Source organism: Peromyscus eremicus, chromosome 5 (genome assembly GCF_949786415.1).
Source record: "Peromyscus eremicus chromosome 5, PerEre_H2_v1, whole genome shotgun sequence".
NCBI lineage: Eukaryota > Metazoa > Chordata > Mammalia > Rodentia > Cricetidae > Peromyscus > Peromyscus eremicus.
In genome coordinates, this window is record NC_081420.1 from 1968856 (window position 1) to 1992326 (window position 23471).

General features: G+C 42.1%; 1 protein-coding gene and 1 pseudogene across 1 annotated transcript in view; both read right to left on the minus strand.

Moving 5' to 3' along the window:
• Positions 1–23471, minus strand: part of Aopep (aminopeptidase O (putative)) — a 304401-nt gene that overhangs the window by 250658 nt on the left and 30272 nt on the right. The window contains exons 2-3 of the mRNA XM_059262759.1: positions 10904–11802; positions 3004–3170 (exon numbers count right to left, since the gene is read on the minus strand). Of these exons, the coding sequence (XP_059118742.1) occupies positions 3004–3170; positions 10904–11700 (964 nt within the window). The 5' untranslated portion in view covers positions 11701–11802. The remainder of the gene's footprint in view (positions 1–3003; positions 3171–10903; positions 11803–23471) is intronic.
• LOC131910866 (proteasome subunit alpha type-3-like) lies at positions 16571–17112 on the minus strand (annotated as a pseudogene).

Here is a 23471-nt window from a genome sequence, read left to right on the forward strand (position 1 = left end):
TATACAAGAGGTTTAGAGGAAGTTACCCTAAAACAGGGAACATTGCTTCCCCCAGATACCATAGACTCAAATAAAAAGCCCACTGCTAGAATAGGTTATCTCTCTTTGAGTTGTCAGTGGAGTCCCATAGATCCCCAAACAGTGCAGGCTATTGTTATTACTCCAGGTTACCTTCCAGAGCTTTATGGTAAGGCCAGGTTGCTGAAGATATTATATATCTGATTCATAGAACATGGCAAAATCAAGCTGGTACTGATCTGGAAGATCCATCCCTACTGGCTAGCTTCCATAGTGCTGGAAGGTTCTATGCACACTACAGGGGGAGAAAAAGAATCAACAGTCTTACCCAGCTTGAAGCCTGTGAGCTACTGTAATCCAGCTGTGATATGGAAAGACACTCTTACTGCTCTAAGAGTATCATGAATGCTACAGAAGCAACCAACCACTTTCTGACTGCATTTAAAGCCTGCTCCACAGAATGGAATCCATACCTGGTACCTATAACTGGGATTAAAAACCCATGGGTGGCTGTCATAAGTCCTAAAGAAGAACCTAGTGCTATCATTCTGCTAAATGGACATAGTAATAAACTGTCCCTAAGCAATTATCTCTATGCTCATGGATTAACACATTTGTCAACCCTCATCAGAGAAGCTTCTTTTTACAGTGCAGAGACTTACAACCAGTCAATGTGCACAGAATAAGAAATGGGACATCTATATCACATCTCCTCCCTGCAAGGCTCGGGGGTTAACTTGGAAGAAGTCAAGGACAGATTGTAGAACCAAAGGAAATGGATGTCTGCAACAAAACGGTGTTTGCTGAACACGATAGTGTAGGATACCTGAACTCACAGCACCTGAACTCATAACCTGCAGAAGACCAAGCCAGCCAAAAATGGCAGCATGGATTGGGGAGGAGCAAAGGAAGTCCCACCCCTAGCTGAGGAGCTTCTGGCAATTGATGGCTGCTAGGAGAGGGAGAGTCCAATTTCTTCAGGGATATGGCCCCTGAGAAGCTGCCCATGCTCCAGTAGATGGTCCCACACCCATGCACATACAGGAAGCACTAAATAGATATAGTGGGAGGGAAAAGCAGGGGGGCAGGAATTGGATGGATGGGATAAGGGGGTGAATTTGATCAAAATACAAACGTGCATGTATGAAATTCTTCAATAATTAAAAAATGGTATATGCATGGGCAAAGGCTGTCTCAAGTGGATTGCAATGAAAGTGTTAACCTCCACTCCAAATTTTAAAAAGAAAAAGAGACTTTTATGCCCTGTGTTCATTTGTAAATATATTACCTAAAGGTTCTATATTTAAAACTAAAAATGTTAAGCTCAAGAATCTGGTACATATGCAACAAGTCTAACCTATGATGAAGCAGATGTCATAAATCATATCAGATAAAATTCAGCAACCCTGAGGCTTTCTATGTCGAAAATAGGTAATGATTTAGATTATCAAGCTAAAGTGGACCCTTATCTGACCCATGAACACCATTCTACAAGTCATAGATTATCAGCATTAGGTAAGATGGCATGATCTGGAAATACTGTGGGTCACATGACACAGCCTAGACGTGCCCCAATTCAGACCCCACTATGGTGATATAGTGTGTACCCTAATAAACTTGCCTGAAGATCAGAGGACAGAACCAGCCACTAGATTAGACATAGAGGTCAGGCAGTGGTGGCACACACCTTTAATCCTATCACTTGGGAGGCAGTGATCCGTCTGGATCTCTGTGAGTTCAAAACCACACTGGGCTACATGAGATTGATCCAGTATAGGAGAGAAACAGAGCTAGGCAGTGGTAGCACACACCTTTAATCCTAGCACTTGAGATCTCATGCCTTTGCTTGGGAAGCACACATGCCTTTAATCCCAGGAAGTAATATGGCAGGGCAGAGAAAGGTATATAAGGCATGAGGAAACAGGAACTCACTCTCTTTAGGCTGAGGATTTTGTAGAGGTAAGAACTAGTGGCTGGCTGTTCCGCTTCTCTGATCTTTCAGCTTTCATCCTGGGTTTTTTATTAAAAGACCATTTAAGATTCAAACAACACCCTACCACTTATTCATTCATCAATCATCTCTTTGGGAATCTAATACAACCATATTGATAACAGGAAAATGATCTGGTAATCAAAATATCCACCAATGTGAGAGTCAGGCAGATTCTGATGTACTCAGACAATTAAAAAATGCTAACATTTTAAATTATATTTCTAAAATGTGTAGCAACCTGAAGTATTGTTCAATGTACAATATTAACAAGAAAAGCATATGGCACTGTTGCCCACCATAATGACAATTTAGTACCTCTTGATACACATGGGTCTTAAGTACTGGGGGTGATGCAACATGTAAGCAGTCATTCTTTACAAACTATTTCATTCTGGTTTCTAACTTTTTATATATTTTCAAGTTTCTCTGTTAAGTACGTGGAAGGGGACACAATATTTTACAATAAGAAATGGTACTTTTTCTTGGCATCAGCATGCTGATGACATCAAATGGACACTGGTGACTGAACAAGCAAGTACCTCACAAAAGACCCGGGTGATGTGTTGGCTCTCACCACCATCTTCCTAACGCACCCTGGGTTCAGGTTTCCAAGCCCAGCAAGCTGGCTAGCCTGAGTACTACCTTTCAGAAAAACAGACAACCACATATGGATACCACATCCAAACCACACATAGCTCAACTCTAATGTGTTTCCATGACATACTTGCCTATCCAGGAAGTCTTCAACCAAGACCACCCACTTTTGTTCCACAAACCATCACCATCTATGAATTGGTAACTTTGTCTTGGAGAGTCTGGAACCCCATACCCAGACTCCCAAGTGCCCCTCCCCAACCCTGTGTGTCTTCTGGCAGGGTTTTTGTTCCAACCTCACCAGCAAAGCTGCTCCTCAGAGGCTATAGCACAGCTGATGGGCCCCTGGGTCCAGTGTGTGCATCACACCCCAATAAGAAAGAACACATACACAGTACCTTCTCGAAGTGGGGTGGGCTTGGCAGAATTTTCCCCACTCATTAAAACAACAAAAGATGCAGCTGCTCGAACTGTAGCCTGCCATGTTGACATGGCAACAGGTGGTTCCTGGCATGGAAAAAGGGCCCTGTTGTTGATGGGGGATCCCATAGTATAAAGACACGGCCTGCAGAAGAAAGACAAAGACAGAGAAGGGAAGAATCTTTAAAATGAGTTGTCACCGATCACACCACCATGGCAGGAAGGTCATGTTGAGCTTTCCAAGTAGAAACATTTGAGGCTTTGTAGCTGACTCACATTGAACTGAACATGCCAAGGGTCTGCTGTGTCAATAGCTCAGTGGTTATTCCTCCCAAAGGAATCAAATGTGTGAAAAGGTATGTGTGTCAGGGGTAGTGTGGTGTGTGTGTGTGCGTGTGTGTGTGTGTGTGTGTGTGTGTGTGTGTGTGTTTTAAGAGAAAAAATTTGGATAAGGTTTTAAATACTATTCTGCGAAGTTATAATTTATGCTCCCCTTAGGCTTTTCTGCCTTCAAAGGAAAAAAGTTTCAGTGACATTCTTACAGACTTTTTGGAAAGTATTTTGGAAAAGAAAACATGGCTGGAGATCTCTGTGATTATTAATCTTGGAAAAACAAGCGGTGGTCTCAAAGCCAGTGTTGGCAGGCAGACCCTCCTGGTCCTGGAAAATGCCTTCTCAGATGGAGTCCTTGTGGGGATCCTTGTGTGGAAGCCAAGAACAGGGCTTGGCACAAACAGAATGGTAGAGGTCACAGCAACCAGGCTTGGAAGACCATAGGAACAAGCACATTACCAAAGCAAGGTATGAAACCAACAGCATGAGTTAGGACTCGGTCACTCCAAGTATAAACCCTCCCAAACCAAGCAGAAACTCTTTCTATAATTAAGTCACAGTTAACAGAGATGGTAAAGACCTGCAAGATCAGAGTATTCCATTCTTATGCCACTGAGAAGGCACACCACTGACTCCTCAGGAAAACAATTTAGGAAAAGAATGGCACTCTGTTTTTTTTGTTTTGTTTTGAGTTATGACAAATGTCAATTAAGCAGCTTCACTTACAATGTAAATGAACCAGCTACTAGTTGTTTCAGATAAACTGTTTTCATTGACATCATTATGATTGAACATTAATCTGTCTGTATGACATATGAAAGGACACACAAGAGGATGGCTTTCTTCTATCATCAAGACCCAGTAAAGAAAAGAGAAGGCAAGGTAGGGTCTAGAAAGCAGAGATAACAATACAGAGAACTGTAACACGAATGATAGAGGGGAGAAACCAAGCAGGAGAGAGAGAGGCAAGCCAGGAGCTGTGTTCATAGAACAGGCAAAGGAAAACCAGCCATCTAACCCCAACATGCTTGCTATTCACCTTAAAGAGCATTGTAACAGAGAATCTGCAGGAAACAGCTCAGAACCATGTAGTCATTCTCTGCTGACTACCATGCAGAATGGTCTTTTCAGGAGAGAAAGAGACAATTTCTGGTTTGGAAGGTTCCAAGCTTTCCTCTTCCCATCAAATCAATCTTTGTTAGAGGCTTTGATCAGCAATCAGCAACTAGAGAGCTGACTATAGGAGAAGTGGGGTTGTGTGGCTTAATAGGGCCTTTCTAAAATGAGGCCAATGGACAGACTAGGAGTCACAAACACAGGAGTTCAGCCAGAACTATCTAGAAGCTTCCAAGGGTTACAAAGTATCCAGGCTTCCAATTTATTTCCATTTATTATTGTATCTAATACTTTTACAACCTGGGGTTTCAACAAAGCTGTGATATAGTCTCCACTAGTGGCTACAGTGGGCAAACCTCTTGCTTTCTTTTGCCACACAGCAAAATCCAACATTTCTAGTAGAGGAAGTTCCATCAATGATGGCCTCCTCTGCCTTCCTCTTTAATTCTATTTCATGGTACCATTACCAAACCCAGAACTGATCAATATCTTCTAGATAGCAAGTCTAAAGACACTGTTGCTTTGAAATGGACAGGACTTACTCAAGAGAGGCATTTTTCTTTCTTTTTTTTCTTTTTTTTTGGTTTCTCTGTGTAGCTTTGTGCCTTTCCTGGAACTCACTTGGTAGCCCAGGCCGGCCTCGAACTCACAGAGATCCACCTGGCTCTGCCTCCCAAGTGCTGGGATTAAAGGCGTGCACCACCACCGCCCGGCCAAGAGAGTCATTTTTCATGCAGAATAGGCAAGCTCCCTGCAAGGGCAAAGGCAAGCTTTGGTCTTTGGAAGCCCTTCTTGGGGTCAGGTGGGAATGTGGAGATCCTTTCATGGACTCTTCTCACGTTACACATAAAGAAACTAGGGTCTGGTTGTCAATGACTTGGCTACAGTTGCTTGACTTGTTGGCAGCATAGCTACAACCAGCACTCTCCAATTTTACAATATACTACACTAATCCTTGGTTATACAGGCCACTGTTATTTGTTATTTTCTGTTGATACTTGATTCCTTTAGGTCGAGCTTGGGGAATCCGGCTGAAGAGACTGTATGAGCCAGAAGGGTCAAGGACATCACAAGAAAACCCACAGAATCAACTAACTCTGTGGGCTTACAGGAGCTCACAGAGTCTGAACTGAAAACCAGGGAGCCTGCATGGAACTGATCTAGGCCCTCTATATTTATATGTGACAGTTGTGTAGCTTGGTATACTTGTGGGACTCCTAACAATGGGAGCACGGGCTGTCCCCAACACTTTGGCTGACTCTTGGGACCCTATTCCTCATACTGGGTTGCCTTGCCCAGCCTTAATACAAGGGGAGGTGTTTAGTCCTACAGCAACTTGATATGCCATGCTTTGTTGATCCATAGGAGGCCTGCCTCTTTCTGAACAGAAACTGTGGAGTGGACTGGGGAGAGGGGCAAAGGGGAGGTGAGGGAAGGGAATGGGAAGAGAAGAGGGAGGAGAAACTGTGGTCAGAATGTAAAATAAATAAATAAATTTAATTAATAAAAAGATAGTTTTAGCTAGGTGTGGTGGTGCATGCCTTCAATCCAAGCATTTTAGAGGCCAACCTGGTCTACCAGGACCGACAGGGCTACGTAGAGAGACCCTGTCTCAAAAACAAAGATTTTTTGTTTGTTTGTTTGTTTTTTAATTTTGCGGTCTTTTAAGACAGGATTACCTCCCTGTGACTCAGGATGGCCTTGAACTTACAGAGACCTGCCTGTCCCTTCCTTCCCTGTGCTGGGATTTAAAGGTGTGTGCCACCACACTGACTCAAATTTCTTTTAAAAAGCAAAGGACATTATGAACTTAAGGAAGAGGGAGGCCAGAGATGGAAAAAATATTTATCAGCTATACATGTGACAGAGGGTGCCTATAACATACAAAAAACTAAAAACAAACAAAACGCGGCTGAGAAACAAGTATTTAATATCCTTAGCCATAAGAGAAATAAAATTTAAACTACTTTGAGATTTAATCTTACCCAAGTCAGAATGACAAAAGAAAAAAGAAAAGAAAGAAAGAAAAAGAAAAAGTCAACAAATGCTTGTGAGAGTATGGGAAAGGGAACACTTATTCATTGCTGGTGGGAGTGTAAACAGAATGGAGGTTCCTCAAAGAGCCAGAAATATATCCACCATATGATCCAGCTATAGTGCTCCTGGGCATATTCCCAAAGGACTCTACATCCTACAACAGAGACACCTGCTCATCCCCATTCATTGCTACTCTAGTCACAATAGCCAAGAAACACAAACAACCTAGAAGACCAGCCACGGATGAGTGGTTTCTATATGTGGTTCACGTATAGAAAATGGAACATTATTTAACTGTAAAGAAATAATGAGATTTGCAGGTAAATGGATGGTGCTGGCAATAGTCTTTAAAAGGTAACCCAGACCTAGAAAGACAATATCTATGTGTTATCTTATATGTGGATTTGAATCTTATGTGTGTTTAAACTGGAACACTCATAGAGGTCAGGGAGCTAGTAAGTGTCCATGGAGAGGAGTGGTTTCAAGGAGAAGAAGACAGAGTGAAGGTGGTATGAGGGAGGAAAGAGGAATGGAACGGGAAGGGTTAAATGGCATGGGGATGGGGGGAGAGGGGTATGGGGTGGGATAACTTATACTAAAGGCCTTTCAAAATTTATATGGAAGCCTACTACTGCAGAAATTTTCTAAAATACACACATACACACAAGAAAGTTTAAACAGAGTTACTCTAAAACAGGGGAACAATGTCTCCCCTCATTCATCATAATTATTATTAAACGTCTATCTCCAATACAAGTTACCTCTCTTTGAGTTGTTTGTCAGAGGGATTCCACAGATCCCCTCCCAAAACATTGCAGGCTACTGTCATTGTCTTGGTTACCCTCCAGAACTTGATGGAAAGACCCTATTGCTGAAGATGCCACATACTTGGGTCACAGGACAAGAGAAATCAAGCTAGAATCACTTGGAAGCTTCATCCCTACTGGCTAGCTTTCTCAGTGTACACTATTGGGAAAGAGAAAGAATCAACATACATACACAGTTATGAATCCTGTGAGCAACAATGACCAGCGTGGCACAATATGCCCACTGGTGTGATAGTATCGTGAATGTTATAGGAGAAATCAACCACTTTCTGACTGGACTTAAAGGCTGTTCCACAAAATGGAATCCATTCCTGGTACTGTTAACAGGGCCAAAAACCCACTGCTGGCTGTCAGAGGCTCTAGAGGAGAAACTAGTACTGTAATACTCCTAAATTAACATAACAATAAACTGCCCCTAAACTCTTATCTCTGTTATACCCATAGAGCACCTCTCAACCTTCAATAGAGAAGCTTCTTTTTAAAGGAGGTGGAAACTAACACAGAGACTTACAACCAGTCATTGTGTTGAGAATAAGAAACTTTGGGGTGTTCAGCTCTAAACAAGACATCTATGTCACATCCCCTGAGCTCAGGGGTCATGACAGAAAGAGGGAGCAGAAAAAGTCGAGAGACAGTGGACATCTGCAGTGAAACAGGGCTGCTGTACACATCAACTCATAGTGGCTGCGGCTGAATATACAAGATCTGTACAGAGAGACTGTAAGAGCCAGACATATGTGGATGACTCCAAGGAAACAGTGTCTTCCAGATACAACAGATGCACATATGAACGCACAGAGACTGGCAGCATGCACAACTGTACAGGCTCAAGCCAGACAGCTCAAAGCACTGGGAGGGGAAGGTGGACATGGGGTCCTACCCCAACCAAGAAGTTATCTGCAACTCATACCCACTGGCAAAGGGAAAATCAGCTTTTCCACTGCAGTGTCACTAGGTGTTTATCAACCACACTCCAGGACAGGTCCCCAGCCCAGGAGTAGTTGGCCAACACAAAATGAACTCGGTGGCATTTCTGTGGACTTTTTGCTTCATTTTGCTTTGTTTTGGCATTTGTGTCTTACTGAACTTGTGCCTGTTTTGATTTACGTTTTTGTGTGCTTTTCTTTTTTGAAAAAGAGAAGGAACATAAAGTTAAAGTTGGGGGGTAGGGAGGTAGAAAAGTGTTGTGGAATAACCTTTTTGTACACTGTGAAGATTTGTCACTTCGACTGGTTTAATAAAAAAGAGGAATGGCCAATAGCTAGGCAGGATTTCTGAGGCAAAGAGGATGCTGGGAAGAAGAAGGGCAAAGACGAAGGAAGATGCCAGGAGCCTAAGAGGAAGCAGCATGGGCATTACAAAGTAAAGGTAACCAAGCCATGTAAAAGAACATAGATTAAAAGATATGGGTTAATCTAAGTTATAAGCTAAGTGCTAGTTAGAAACAAGCCTAAGGTACCATCCAAGCTTTCATAAATATAAGAAGTCTCTGTGCTGTTTGTTGGGAACTGGCAGGCAGGACAGAAAAGTCCAACTACAGGGAAGATATGGGATGAGTTGAGAGGGAGGAAAAGTCAAAATACAGTATATGAAGTATACAAGTTCTATATAAAATCAAGCTAACAAAACTCCCACCAGTGGGAGAGAGGCTCAGGAAGTCTCAACCCTACCTGAGGAGCTGTTGGCAACAGATGGTTCTGGAGGAGGGAGCACAGAGTTTCAAGGATGGGGCTCCAGTGGACGCCCCCTCCACACCCATACAACCATACCCACACACATACAGGCGGAGAGAGAGGGAGGAGGGGGAGAGGGGGAGAGGAAGGAGAGGAGGGATGAGGGAGTGAGAACACCTGACACCGGGAGGGAAGGTGGTGGAGGGAAATAGGGAGGAACTGAAGGGGGATGGAAGTTGGATTTTGATCCAAACTCATTATATGCATGTATGAATATTAAATAAAGACATTAAAATAAACAGAAATCTGAGCTCTTCTACTCATTCTTTTTAAAGATTTCTTTCTTTTTGTTTTGTTTTGTTTTTCAAGACAGGGTTTCTCTGTGTAGCTTGGTGCCCGTCCTGGAACTCACTCTGTAGTCCAGGCTGGCCTCGAACTCACAGAGATCCGCCTGGCTCTGCCTCCCAAGTGCTGGGATTAAAGGCGTGCACCACCACCGCCCGGCTAAAGATTTCTTATGTAGTGAGCTAGAAATCAATAAAGTTAATTCAGGGGGGAGGCGGTGTACAGATATCTAACATCTGGCTGTGATGTTAACCTAGAAACATGAGTAGTGTACACTGTCCTTGGTCCAACAGCTGGAAGAATATGCCAGAAAAGTTAGTGCTTACCAGCTTCATCCTGGCCTTTTCTGAAACAAAGAAACACCACAAATGCTATAGGAATTCCTACTTAAATATTCAATAGTATTATATGGTTAACCTTGGTGAAAATCTTAGGTGATTCTAAAAACTTTGAAGCTACAGGTAAAAACACCTGCTCCTTCACAGTCTCCAAAGAATGCCCAGTAAGGTACACTACAAATAATCACTATGCTTTTGTATTCTTGTAACTCTGTAGCAACCCTGCAATTTTTCCCAAAGGCTTCCTCAAACTCTGAGGCAGAAAGCAAACTCCCTCTGAGAGGCCTGGAAGCCAGAGCAAGAGGAAAGATTATAGGCAACGGACAGGCTAATTAGAGCTCAATGTTAAAGTGGTACTTTCAAATCAAATCTAAAAGTATTTGGGGAGGAGAGTGAGGAAGAGATGCAAGCAATTGCCAGAGACCACCACTTCCATCAGAGGGGCCAACGTTCTAAACGAATGCTCTCAACAGCAGCTAACAGATGAGCAAGCCTCTATCTACCTCGTCAATGATTCGCTAGGCTGACTTGCAAAACCAATAAAGTTTGATTTAGAAATTTTCATATTCTAAAAAGTCAGTAAGACAAGGTCAAGGGGCTGCCTATGCCAGGCAGCGACTCTCCTGACTCCTAAGAATCTGGTATTTTTTGGTCCCAGAGACGAAAAGCCACATCCCAAGAAACCAGTGTGCAGTTCAGCAGGTCTGACCACTTTAATCCCCAGAAGTAGCCCTCTAGGGCATTGGAGGTTCACATCAAATGACACCTGCAGCTGCTGAGTCAGGTACAGTGAGAAAGTCACACAGCATGGCTGGCCGAGCTTCACACCCATCCAGCCTCAGAGCAGTGGGAGCTGAGACTGTTCTGAGAAAGTACTTGCTCAGAGATGCACTATCCCACCAGCAGCCCTAGAAGTCCCCACCAGTGATCCCAACCAACAGCCAGGCTCAGCACTTCAGCAGCAAGCTAATATTTCAAGCTCCTAACTCAGAAATGCTGAAACTGGATCACAGAATCTCTCCATCCTAATTTACAGGAGGTGATCTTGACAACAGTTCAGCATGCTGCAGGATTTACCTGCGGTCTGGCCTGAGTCTGTCTGGGTAAGGCTATGGAACAAGCAGAAGCCCCCCACAGACTTAGTCTCTTCTTAGAGAGCACCCCTGAAGTGCATGAGATTAGGGGCAGAGAAGCACTTGGATAACCTACCTGCCACTCTGGTCTGAGGTCCAAGTCACTGACTGCCCCTCGGGTTTAGTTTTATACCGTATCCTGATGGCATGAGGAAAGTCAGCAGCTGTCTGAGCACCTGTCTTCCTGATCCGTAAGCTCCAACTGTCAGTGTCAAAGAAGAGCTCCCCACAGCCAGGAGCCTGGCTGCAGCGAGTGTAGCAGTCTAACTGCTCCCTCCAACCATCTGCAGGCAGAGCCACAAGGTCATGGACAATCTCACGCCTGCGCTTCTCAGGAGTAGCTGTGAGCTTGGGAGCCTTTGTAAATCTCTCAAGTCCTGGCACAGCAGCCACGTCCACCTCTTCTACCTTTAGCACAGATAAATCACAGCAGTCCAACACTAGTAAGAAATCCTTTCTCCCATGATTCTCTGTGTCACAGCAGTACTTTGAGCTAGAGATCTCAGAATCATGTTCCCAGTTGTCATGGTTACCATCGTTATTGAAGGCATCTTGATCACCTTTACCACAGACTGCAAATTCACTATACCCCACCTGAGGTGAATAGGTACTTGCATCCACCTCAGGAACATCGCAGGGTTCAGCTGTCCCAAATGTGCAGTCTTCCTCTGACTCCATCTGGAAGGTTTTCTGGGTGGAACTCGTCTGTTTTTTAAATCTGTTTCCATCTCCAAAGAAAAGAACTATAGTACCCTCAATGACTCTACTTCCAAAATCCACATCCAAATCCAGTACATAGTGCTTCACAAGCATGTGGCTGGTGTTGGCCATGAGAGGCAGATCGTCCCGGGAAGGGTCCAGCTTTATGTCCATGGTGCAGTCTGCAGTTGGTGTCTTTGCTGAATCTCAGCTGTGGCTTCCTATCTCCTCTAATCATTCAGAATCACAAGTTATGTTTCCACAACTTTCAGTTTCCTGGCAAAGAGAAAAATACGGTTAGATGAAATTCCAAATGAGACCCTGAATGTCCCTGCAGCTGTGGATCCTGCATGCTGGCCACCTTACCTAGCAATCCCCAAGGTGGCAGATGCTCAGGGGAGAAGAAAGGCTCATCCTTCTGACTGACAGGAAAGAAGCTACATTATTGACCTCTAAGTTACTAAGGGACACAGCCCTTGTTTTCAGAAAAGAGCAATCCTTATGTAAAACTGCAACTATTATGGCCTCTTGTTTTAAAAGATATTAAATGTATCAATTCTAATTTTGTGCATCAAAAGGTAAGTGGTTGTTTTTCTACTGTGATTCTAAATAACAAGTGTGAATGAGGGCTAAATGGCCTCATACATTGTATTCTTTGAGAGTAATAATTTAATCCACACAATGTAACTCCAGGGATTAATGTACTTTCCACATTAGGACTGCTCTCCTATCAGCACTTCCAGTAAATTACAGGAAAATGAGCCAATTTACCAGGAGTGCATTCTGAGTATTCCTTTGAGATTGTTCATGGAGACTTTTCAAATTTATAGTTAAATACTCAAGGTATACATTACATCTTAATAGCTGAAAACCCATTAACATTCTGGGTAATAGCTTTCTTGTGGCAAACAAAAGGTCTCATTTGGAAAAAAAGTATGCAAATATCTATAAAAGGAAGGAGAGAAATTAAAATGCAGAAGCAGATGTTGCAATATAATGTACAAGTTCTTCAGAAAAGTTCTGAATCAAAATGTATTCTTACATGATAGCAATACAGCTAAGGGGAGAATTATTTGAATCATTTCAGACCCTGACATGTACCTGATTTCTTTTAGCATATGCTGCTTTTCTTTTACTAAAAAATGAAAATAAATAAAACACAATGAGAGAGGAGAATATTTAAACTTTTGTATTTTAAAACTACCTAGAGGTATTTTTTTGTCAACTTTACTTTCTGCACAATTTCCACTGAACTTATCATTTACAAATAATAAACTTGGCTATAGCTATCACCTGCATCCACTAATGGGAAATTGCTGTGAAAAGCTTATCCTGCTGGTATCTGGAGCAGTTAACACATACTGTGTATACTATTTTGTTGATTGGACTTCTCTCTCTCTCTCTCTCTCTCTCTCTCTCTCTCTCTCTCTCTCTTGGTTTTTGGGGTAGGGTCTCATATACACTGTAGGCAACCTAGAACTTTCTATGTAGTCCAGGCTGGCCTCAAACTTCCAGCAATTCTCCTGCCTCTGTCTCCTGAGTGCTGGGATCATAGGAATAAACCATCATGCCACTGTATGCTTAGACTTTAAAAAAAAAAAACTTTGAAAACACACAGGGTTGGGGTGGGGTATGGAGGGAGGAAGAGAGAGAGCTAGGGAGGGACACAGACACACAGAAAGAACAATGCCTAAACTATCATAACTGAAGAGACAGTTTAGCATTTATTGGCACAGAGACAAAGCTACTCATTAGTTGACTCCAATAGACTCTCACATTTATTTTATTTTATTTTGTTTTGGTTTTTTGAGACAGGGTTTCTCTGTGTAGCTTTGTGCCTTTCCTGGAACTCACTTGGTAGTCCAGGCTGGCCTCGAACTCACAGAGATCCGCCTGGCAACTGTATAATTGAGAATACACTATGACCTACAAAGCCATTTTTTATTACTTGTGTCCATGGTGGCAAAGAATAATGCTGGGCAGCTACCTCAGAGCCTCATTCTGTCAGGCTGGCTATCAAAACCATCACTATCAATACCAGGAGGTAGTTTTCTGGTGGCCAACCACGGATGCTTCTAAAGTTTCTGAGAAGTTGGGTCTCTGTGCTGTCCAGTCTGGTCCTGGGTTCCCACCTCAGTCTTCAAATGCTACCATAGCTAGTGTCTGCCTCTCACTAGTTTTGGTGTGAGCCTCGCATGCTTGTGTATTTGTCACTGGACTGACAAGCCTTCAGTTTTCTGCAGCAGACTTTCCAGTACTTTCTCTATGGATGCCATGCCAAGTCTCGCCTGCTAACCTCTCACCTGACTCCTTCACCTGATGACTCACTCTTAGCTGACTACTTGAGCCCCTACTCTGCTGAGATGATCATGACTCTTTGAAACGTAGTCATAATTCAAAGAACCTCCAGGTCTCTGTAATTCACGCCTCTTCCTAATACAGAGGGAACAATATTCTTCTCAATAAAGGGACCACTGCCCCCTTTGAACCCAACTTTGGGGAACTTTTGCATAAAAATTCCAATCATGCTGAGAATTATAGGGGACACTAAACTTCCAGCACTATTTCTGGTAAAAGCTGAACTTGGAGTGTGGCTTACTGAAGGAGTCAAAGGAAAATGTGTTCCAAATGAAATGCACCCACATGGCCATTGGCCAATGCTGGAACAGGTCAGAGCTCCCAGAAGAGGTGGTCACTTCCTCCAGCTAGGATGTAAGGTTGGAAGAGCAGAGAACGTTCTGTGGCCAGGACTGCTGCCCTAAGCCAAAGAGTGCTGTGGGATGTATGGCAAATGTGTTGCTAATTAATCAATAAAACACTGATTGGCCGTTGGCTAGGCAGGAAGTATAGGCGGGGCAAGGAGGAGAATAAAGCTGGGAAGTGGAAGGCTGAGTCAGAGAGACACTGCCAGCCGCCATGATGAGAAACAGCTTGTGAAGATGCCGGTAAGCCACGAGCCATGTGGCAAGGTATAGATTAATGGAAATGGATTAATTTAAGCTATAAGAACAGTTAGCAAGAAGCCTGTCACGGCCATACAGTTTGAAAGCAACATAAGTCTCTGTGTTTACTTGGTCGGGTCTGAGAGGCTGTGGGACTGGCAGGTGAAAGAGATTTGCCCTGACTGTGGGCCAGGCAGGAAAACTCTAGCAACAAAAGAGAGCTGAGCAAAGCATGCCAAACTGTATCATGCAATGCTGTCCATCTCCCTAAGAAGTCACAGCCAAGTGTCTCTCCCCACAAGGAAGGAAATGACAGACTAGCAATCAGCATCTCACTTCACTACACTTAGACCCTTATTTCCTTTGGTATTTTTCTCTTGCCAATATTTCTTTCTCAATAATTCCCTCCTGTTCCTGACATTAGAACACTCTGAGTGCCCCTCTCCTCATAAATGAGCTACCCCTAGCCCTGTTGCCTATATTGATGTACACAGTTCTGGGGTTCAAACCTAGGAATTGACACACTTCCACCACTGACTACATCTCCAGTTCTGTTTGCTAATTTAACCTGTCTTTACTTCACTGAACTTTAAAACTAACTCAATCCAGATGTCGTTTTACAACTGTAGACTACAAGACTCAGAGAGCTACAGCACAAAAGTCGGCCACTTCTCTTCTGTTTATGAGGGACGAACTTTTCCACCTGCTAATGCTTCCCTCTAGGTCACATGTGCCTCATCTGTACTGTCCAAATCACTAAATATCACTCCAAGCCTCGTTACACCCTCACCTGTCTTTTTCAATCCACAGACTAGTAGTTAGTTCCTCTTGTGGTCTTTTTTTCTTTTGTCCCCCCCCCCCCCGCCCCCCGCTGGAGGGAGGAAAGTATTTAAAGCCACCCCCAGGAGAGAACAGACAGCACTGTCACCTGAACTGAGTGTGATATGTAAGCCTATTGCAACTTGGTGCTCCATTACCTATTTCCTACTTGTGTTGGATTTGTGCATAAACTAAATCTCCCTTCTCTGGAAGTACACAGCTCTCACTGGCGTCAATCGAGGTCATGGTCCCACGTTTAGGGGAAAAAATGAACTGACTGTGGTTGCAAACACACGCATGTCTGTGGCCACTATGAAAGGCTTTCTCAGCAAATGGTAACCATATTTCTAAGAAGTCTGTTGACTTCAGCACTTCTGGCTATCGCTGTGTTCTGATTTTAAGTGCTGGCCTGCCTCACTGAAGCATTTTCCACTTGCTGTCATAAGATATAACATGGAAAGGCCTCTCTCCCTATCAAAACTAACTGTTCATCTGGTTAATTCTCTTTGGCTACCCACTGCAGCCTCTGAAGCATGCATGCTTTGGGTTCCAATGCTTAAACATTCATCTCAGAGGATTCATGCACAGCTAATAAACCTATGCATCAGAAAAGAGGCTGCCCTGCTCCCTTCAGTGTAGTCTGAAACAGCATCCTTAGACACATCCCCACCCTCCATGGAAAAATCACTCCATGTTCCTTCCAAGCTAGAGTGATGTGTATAGTTCTTGTGGCCTTTACATTTCCTGTGCTATATATACCGTGGGGCTGACGGTTCACTTCAGGTTCACGGTCATGTTAAATGGAAAGTACTATCTACTCTAGGTTCTCCATACACACCTATAAAGCTGATACTGGAGGCACTTATGACTTTAACACATAGTTACTTAGAAAACAGGAATGGTTTGTATAAATTATAAAGTCAGGTACAAGTCATTGCCTGACAAACACCTTCCTCTGGTCTAATCATGTTTTCTTACAAAACACCTACGCCTCCTTCACGTCACATCTTTTTTTTCCCACTTGCAATCGACTTGGGGTGAAAAGAGGAATTTCTGAATCTGTTCACTCTTCTGTACACAAGCAGGGCAGCTCTAGCTTTAACTCTGCAAGTTACCAGCTCTCAGAGGAAGGCAGCTTTACCTTACCTTGGCATGTTTGTTCTTCACCTTTTTTTTGTAAGACAAAAATTTAATAAAAATTGGTCAGTAGGTATATATGATCCATGGTGCTAGTCATATGGAGCCGTCACATAAATTAACAAAAAGAGAGGGGGAAGAAAATATTACATACTGTCATCATCTGATTCCTCTTCTTCCTTCAAAGAGTCCTCAGCCTGTTTCTCTGCTTCCTCCCTTATATCTTTCGGGACAATTTCATGTTTTCATTTAATTAGTTCACCAACCAAGCTAAGCTCTAGTTCAAAAGATTTACCCTTAACTTCATCATGCACTATGTAAATTATTTGTGCAACTTCTTTAACTACATCACAGCAAGTCGTTTCTTTCATCTGAAGCTTTTCTATTTCTGTCTTTGCAGCTTACCTGGCTTTGCCAACGGCACAGCCCCAATAACCATATCAAACACCTGATGGGTCACTCGCATACAGCTGTGCACCATCATAATCACTGTAAGACCCTAACATGAACCTGCAGCCCAGAGGTCTAACAGCACTGGAGAGCGTATAAGCACGTATGTACATGGCCACTCTGTCTGCAAGATGTTTCAGAGCGGTGCTGTAGTAGGGTTAGATCTAAAGACGGACGCTTCCTCTCTTGCTGTGTTTGCTACAGAATGAACATCTGTCAACAGACTTGAAACTGCCATTCCAACATGTCAATCAACATTAAAAAGTCATTTACTGGAGCCTTCTTCATAAAGTTTAGAAAGAACTAATTTTTCTACCTCAGACACAACACCATCTTTACATCTGATCTCAATAGTTGTACTACTGTTTTCCACAGCCTCTGTAGCATATTCAGCTTGAAAAACTCTTCCATCAGGAGAGATTTAGTAGGAATCTTAGAAGGTCTTATTAATAAAATCAAACCTGAGGCCAGTTATTGGGGTGAATGGTGGGAGATCAGAGAAGAAGAACAAGCCACAGCTATTTCACCTTGCCAATTCCTCAGCTGATCCTGTTTCCTCAGACTGGATGCCTCTGAGTCCTCATCCAGAATGAATCTCAGCTGAACTGCTGCTCAAAGCCCAAAAGCTTAACCAGCCAAATGCTTCTAGTTTCTGGTCCTCACACCTTATATACCTTTCTGCTATCTGCCATCACTCCCCGGGATTAAAGGCTCACTTCTTGGGATCAAAGGCGTGTGTCACCATGCCTGGCTGTTTCCACCATAGAACATAAAGGCTGAAAGGTCATAGTTGGTACCAATGTAGCTCACGGTGCTAACCCGGAGAGCTGCAGAGAGTTTCCAGACCTAAAATTGGCGTGTTTATTCTTTAAGATTCAGCAAACATGACTCCAGCCAGGGAAGCAGGTAGTCTAACTTCAGATCTTCACCTCTCACCCTGGCTCCTCCAAATTCAATCCCCCAGTCTCACTCCCAGCTCCGCAGCATATCACCTGCTGGGGCCTCCCAACTCTCCACCCTCACATCCAGTTGACCACACAGATCTTCCTCTTCTACCTCTCTCTCTCCCAACTCTTTGCTTTTATCCCAGACCATGATTCCAGGAAGCACTCCCTGGGAACACACAGACCACTCTGACAGAGAAACAGGCAGACTAACTGGAGATCTTCACCCATCCCTCTTCTCCAAATCCAATTCCCCTTTCGCATCCCCAGCTCTATAGCAGACCTTCTGCTGTGGCCTCTCTGCTCCCATTCCCAGGGGACTAAGCAGATCCTGGTAGAACACCCTGCTTTCCACCCTCCTGACCCCCTCAGTGCCCTGCCTCCTAGGCGACCCTCATTCCTAAGTGTTATCTCCCAAAACCTAGAAACACATTTTACCTGGAACCTCCAGTGGCCACACCTATCAGAATCCCACATGAATTTCCCACCAGGCAATACACAGTACCACACCCTCATAAGAACCAGAGAGGGCAGCAGAAACTGAAGAACAAAACACACACCCAACAAAGACAAGATATCAGCACCCAGAACTACAATTTCCCCAAACCCAGATACCTTGACGCCAGCATAAAAGCACAGTAAGTAACAGCCAGGACGTTATGTCTCCACTAGAGCTCAGTAACTCTCCCACAGCAGGCCCTGAGTACCGCAACATAGCTGAAGCATAAGAAAAAGATCTTAAAACAGCTTTTATGAATAAGATAGAGGTCCTTAAAAAGTAAATGAATAAACCGAAGAAATCTATGAAAACACAAACAAACAGTGAAAGGAAAAATGAATAAAACAGTTCTAGACCTGAAAGTGGAAATATAATCAATAAAGAAAACCTAAACTGAAGGAAATCTGGAAATGGAAAATTTAGGAACTTGAACAGGAACCTCAGAAGCATGCCTCACCAGCAGAATACAAGAGATGGATGAGAGAATCTCAGGCACTGAGGACACAATAGAAGAAATGGATACCTTGGTCAAAGAAAATGTTAAATCTAAAAAATTCCTGGCAAAAAAACATCCAGGAAATCTGGAACATTAAGAAAAAACCACATCTAAGACTAATAGGAATAGAGGAAGGGGAATAAACCAGGCCAAAGGTACAGAAAGTTTTTAGAGATTTATTTATTCATGCATTTTTTTGTATACACCAGAATAAGGAATCTGATCCCATTACAGATGATTGTAAGCCACCATTTTGGTTGCTGGAAATGGAACTCAGAACTTCTGGAAGAGCAGTCAGGTGCTCTTAATCACTGAGCCATCTCTCCAGCCCCAGAAAATATTTTTAGAAAAATCATAGAAGAAAATTTCCCTAAGCTAAAAAAGGAGATGGCTATCAAGGTACAAAGAAACATATAGAACACCAAATAGGCTTGACCAGAAAAGGAAGTACCTTCAGCACATAATAATCAAAACACTAAACATGCAGAACAAAGAAGAATATTAAAAGCTGCAAAGGAAAAAGACCAAGTAACATAAAGGCAGACCTATTAGAATAACACATGACTTCTCAACGGAGACTCTAAAAGCCAGAAGAGTCTGGACAGATGTGCTACAGACTCTAAGAGACCACAGATGCCAGCCCAGACTACTACACCACCCAGGAAAACTTTGAATCCCAATGGATGGGGAGAATAAGACATTCCAACAACAAACCAAACTTAAGCAGCATCTGTCTACAAATCCAGCCCCACAGAAGGCACAGGAGGGCAACTCCAACCTGAAACGGCTCACCACACCTAAGAGAACACAGGGAATAAATAATCCCAGACAAGCTAATCAACAGAGGGAAATGATCCTGACGACCCAAGTTTAACCCACAGAACTCATGTAAAAAGCTGGATGCAGTAAGACATATCTGTAATCTGAAAATTTCTGAAATGAGAAGTGGAAACAAGAAAATCATCCCAAAGCTCAAGGATCAGCTAAACTGAAATATACTGCAAAATACGGAGACACTCTGCCTCAAGAATGTAAAAGACAAGAACTCACTCCTGGAATTTATCCTCTGACCTCTACACATGGGCTGTGGCAATGTGCACACACACACACACACACACACACATCACAATAAAATCACAGGAATCAACAAACACTGATCATTGATAACTCTCAACATCAATGGACTCAATTCCCCAATAAAAAGACACAGAATGGATACAAAAACGGGATCCATTATTCTGCTGCATCCAAAAACACACCTTAACATCAAGTATAGTCATCACCTCAGGGTAAAAACATAGAAAAAGTTATTCCAAGCAAATAGACCTAAGAAGCAAGCTGGTGTAACCACCTTAATATCTGACAAAGTAAACTCCAGACCAAAGCTAATCAGAAGACATAGAAGGGAACTACGTACTCAAAGGAAAAAGCTACCAAGAGGACATTGCAATTTTTTTCCCTTTTTTAAAGACAGGATCTTTCTATGTAACCCTGTCTTAGAACTCACTACATAGACCAGGCTGTTCTCAAACTTAGAGATATACCTGTCTCTGCCTACCAAGTGCTGGGATTAAAGCTGTGTGTCACCATGCCCAGCTCAACATTACAATTCTTAACATCTATGCACCAAATACAAAGGCACCCAAGTTCTTTAATGAAACAGTATTACAGCTTAAATTACACATTGACTCTCACACACTGATAGTGGGAGATTTCAATATCCCACTCTCACCAAAAGACAGGTTATCCAGACAAAAAGTAAACAGGAATGCTGGAGATAACTGATGTTATAAACCAAATGGACCTAATTGATATTTATAGAACATTTCACACAAATAAAAAAAGAATATAAGCACCTAGTTGGAACCTTCTCCAAAACTGACCACATACTCTAACACAAAGCAAGTCTCAACAGATACAACAAAATTGAAATAACACCCTGCATTCTATGTGACCACCACAGATTAAAGCTGGGTGTCAACAAAAGCTACACAAAGCATATAAACTCATGAAAACTAAACAACTCATCACTAAAGAAAAAAAATGGGTCAAGACAGAAATTGAGAAAGAACTGAAGACTTTCTGGAATTGAATGAAAATAAGTACACAACCTATCCAAACTTATGGGACACAGTGAAGGTAGCTGTCCATAGCTCTAAGTGCCTACATTAAACAAACCAAAACCAGGAGGAATCTCATACTAACAACTTAACAGCACATCTGAAAGCTCTAGAACAAAAAGAAGAAATAACACCAAAAAGGAGTAGATGGTAGGAAATAATGAAGCTCAGGGATGAACTCAATCAAAGAGAAACAAAACAATACAAAGAATCAATGACACAAAAGAGTTGGTTCTTTTAGAACACCAGTAAGATTGGCAAACCCTTTGCCAAATTAATGAAAAAATGGAGAGAGAATATCCAAATAAACAAAATCAGAAATGAAAAAGGGGACATAACAGACACAGAGGAAATCCAGAGAATCATAAGAACATACTTTAAAACCCTGTACTCCACCAAATTGGAAAATCTAAAAGAAATGGATCATTTTCTCCATAGGTACCACTTACCAAAGTTCAGGTGAACAATTTAAAAAGACCTATATAGCCCCGGGTAAATAGCAGCAGTCACTAAAAAAACTCCCAAAAAACGAAAGTGCAGAGACAGATGGTTGTAGCACAGAATTCTACTAGAATCCCAAACATGAGTTAATGCCAGTACTCCTCAAATTATTTTACAAAATGGAAACAGAAGAAATATTGCCCAATTTATTTTATGAGGCCACAGTTAACCAGATACCCAAACCACATTAAGAACCAACAAAGAAATACCAATTTTCCTTATGATCATACATGCAAAAATTCTCAGTAAAATACTTTCAAACAGAATATCCAAGAACATACCAAAAAGATTATCCATCATGATCAAATAAGCTTCTTCCCAGAGATGCAGGGATGGTTCAATATATGTACATTAATAAATGTAATCCACTATATAAAACTGAAAGGCAAAAACCACATCATCATCTTATTAATTGAAGAAAAAGTTTTAAACAAAATCCAACACCCCTTCACGATAAAAGTCCTGGAGTGATCAGGGATACAAGGGCCATACCTAAATGTAATAAAAGCAATATACAGCAAGCTTACAGCCAACATCAAATTAAATGGAGAGAAACTCAAAGCAATTCCTCTAAAATAAGGAACAAGACAAGGTTGTTCTGTCCAGGTTGACTCAATATAGTACTTGAAGTCTTAGCTAGAACAATAAGATAAATGAAGGATATCAAGGGGATAAAAATTGGAAAGGAAGAAGTCAAAATATCTTTATTTGCAGATGATATGGCAGTGTATATGTGACCCTAAAAATTCCACCAGGAAACTCCAGCTGATAAACACTTTCAGAAAGGTAGCTGGATACAAAATTAACTCATAAAAAATCGGTAGCCCTCCTTATACAAATGACAAATGGACTGAGGAAGAAACCAGGGAAATAAGACCTTTTACAGTAGTCTCAAATAATATAAAGTATCTTTGGTGTAATTCTAACCAAACAAGAGAAATACTTATATGCTACAAAATTTAAGACATTGAAGAAAGAAATTGGAGAAGACATCAGAAGATGGAAAGATCTCCTATGCTCATGGATCAGTAGGATTAACATAGTAAAAATGTCCATTCTACCAAAAGTGATCTACAGATTCAATGCAATCCTCATCAAAATTCCAACACAATTCTTCACAGAAAGGACAATTTTCAGTTCCATATGGAAATAACGAAAAACCCAGGACAGCTAAACAATTCTGAATAATAAAAGAACTGTGGGTGGCATCATTATCCCTAATTTATACTACAGAGCTATAGTAATAAAAATAGCATGGCATTGGCACAAAAACAAACAGCAGACAAACTGAAGACCCAGACACAAACCCTTTGATCTATAATGCTGTTCTGCCTGCAAGATATGCTAGGACAATGGTGGCATAAAGCTTATGGGAGTAATCAACAACCACTCCACAAAATGGAATTCATATCCAACACTGCTTGGGTGACCAAGAACCTGAGACTAGATAGCCTGGGGACCTAGATAAAACCAAATTCTACTGTTCTTAAAAAAAAAAAAAAAAAGGTAGCAATAAGATGATTCCTACTGACATTCTGCTATACTCATAGATCAATTCTTTGCTCAGTCATCATCAGAGAAGCTTCCTCCTGCAGCAGATGGGAACAAATACAGAGACCCACAGCCAGACATTACACACAGAGTGAGAGACCTTGGAACACTTAGCCCTCAACTGGATATCTCTATAAAATCCCCCCTTCAGGGCTCAGGGAATCCTGAAGATAAGGAGGCAAAAAAGAGTGTAAGAGCCAGAGGAGACGGAGGACATCAAGAAAACAAGGCCTTCTAAACCAACATGATGAAAACTCACATGAGCTCACAGAAACCTGAGCAGCATGCACAGAGCCTGCATTGGTCTGCACCAGGTCCTCGTGTATATATTTCTAGTTTCCAGTTTAGTGTTTTGTGTTTTTATTGTATTTCTGAGTGTGCAAACAAGTGAGTTTCTAATTTTTAGGCCTTCTCTTGGGCTGTTTTCCTTCTGTTTGTTTTGTCTAATTTTGATGTGGTAGTTTTTGTTTTATCTTATTATGTTTT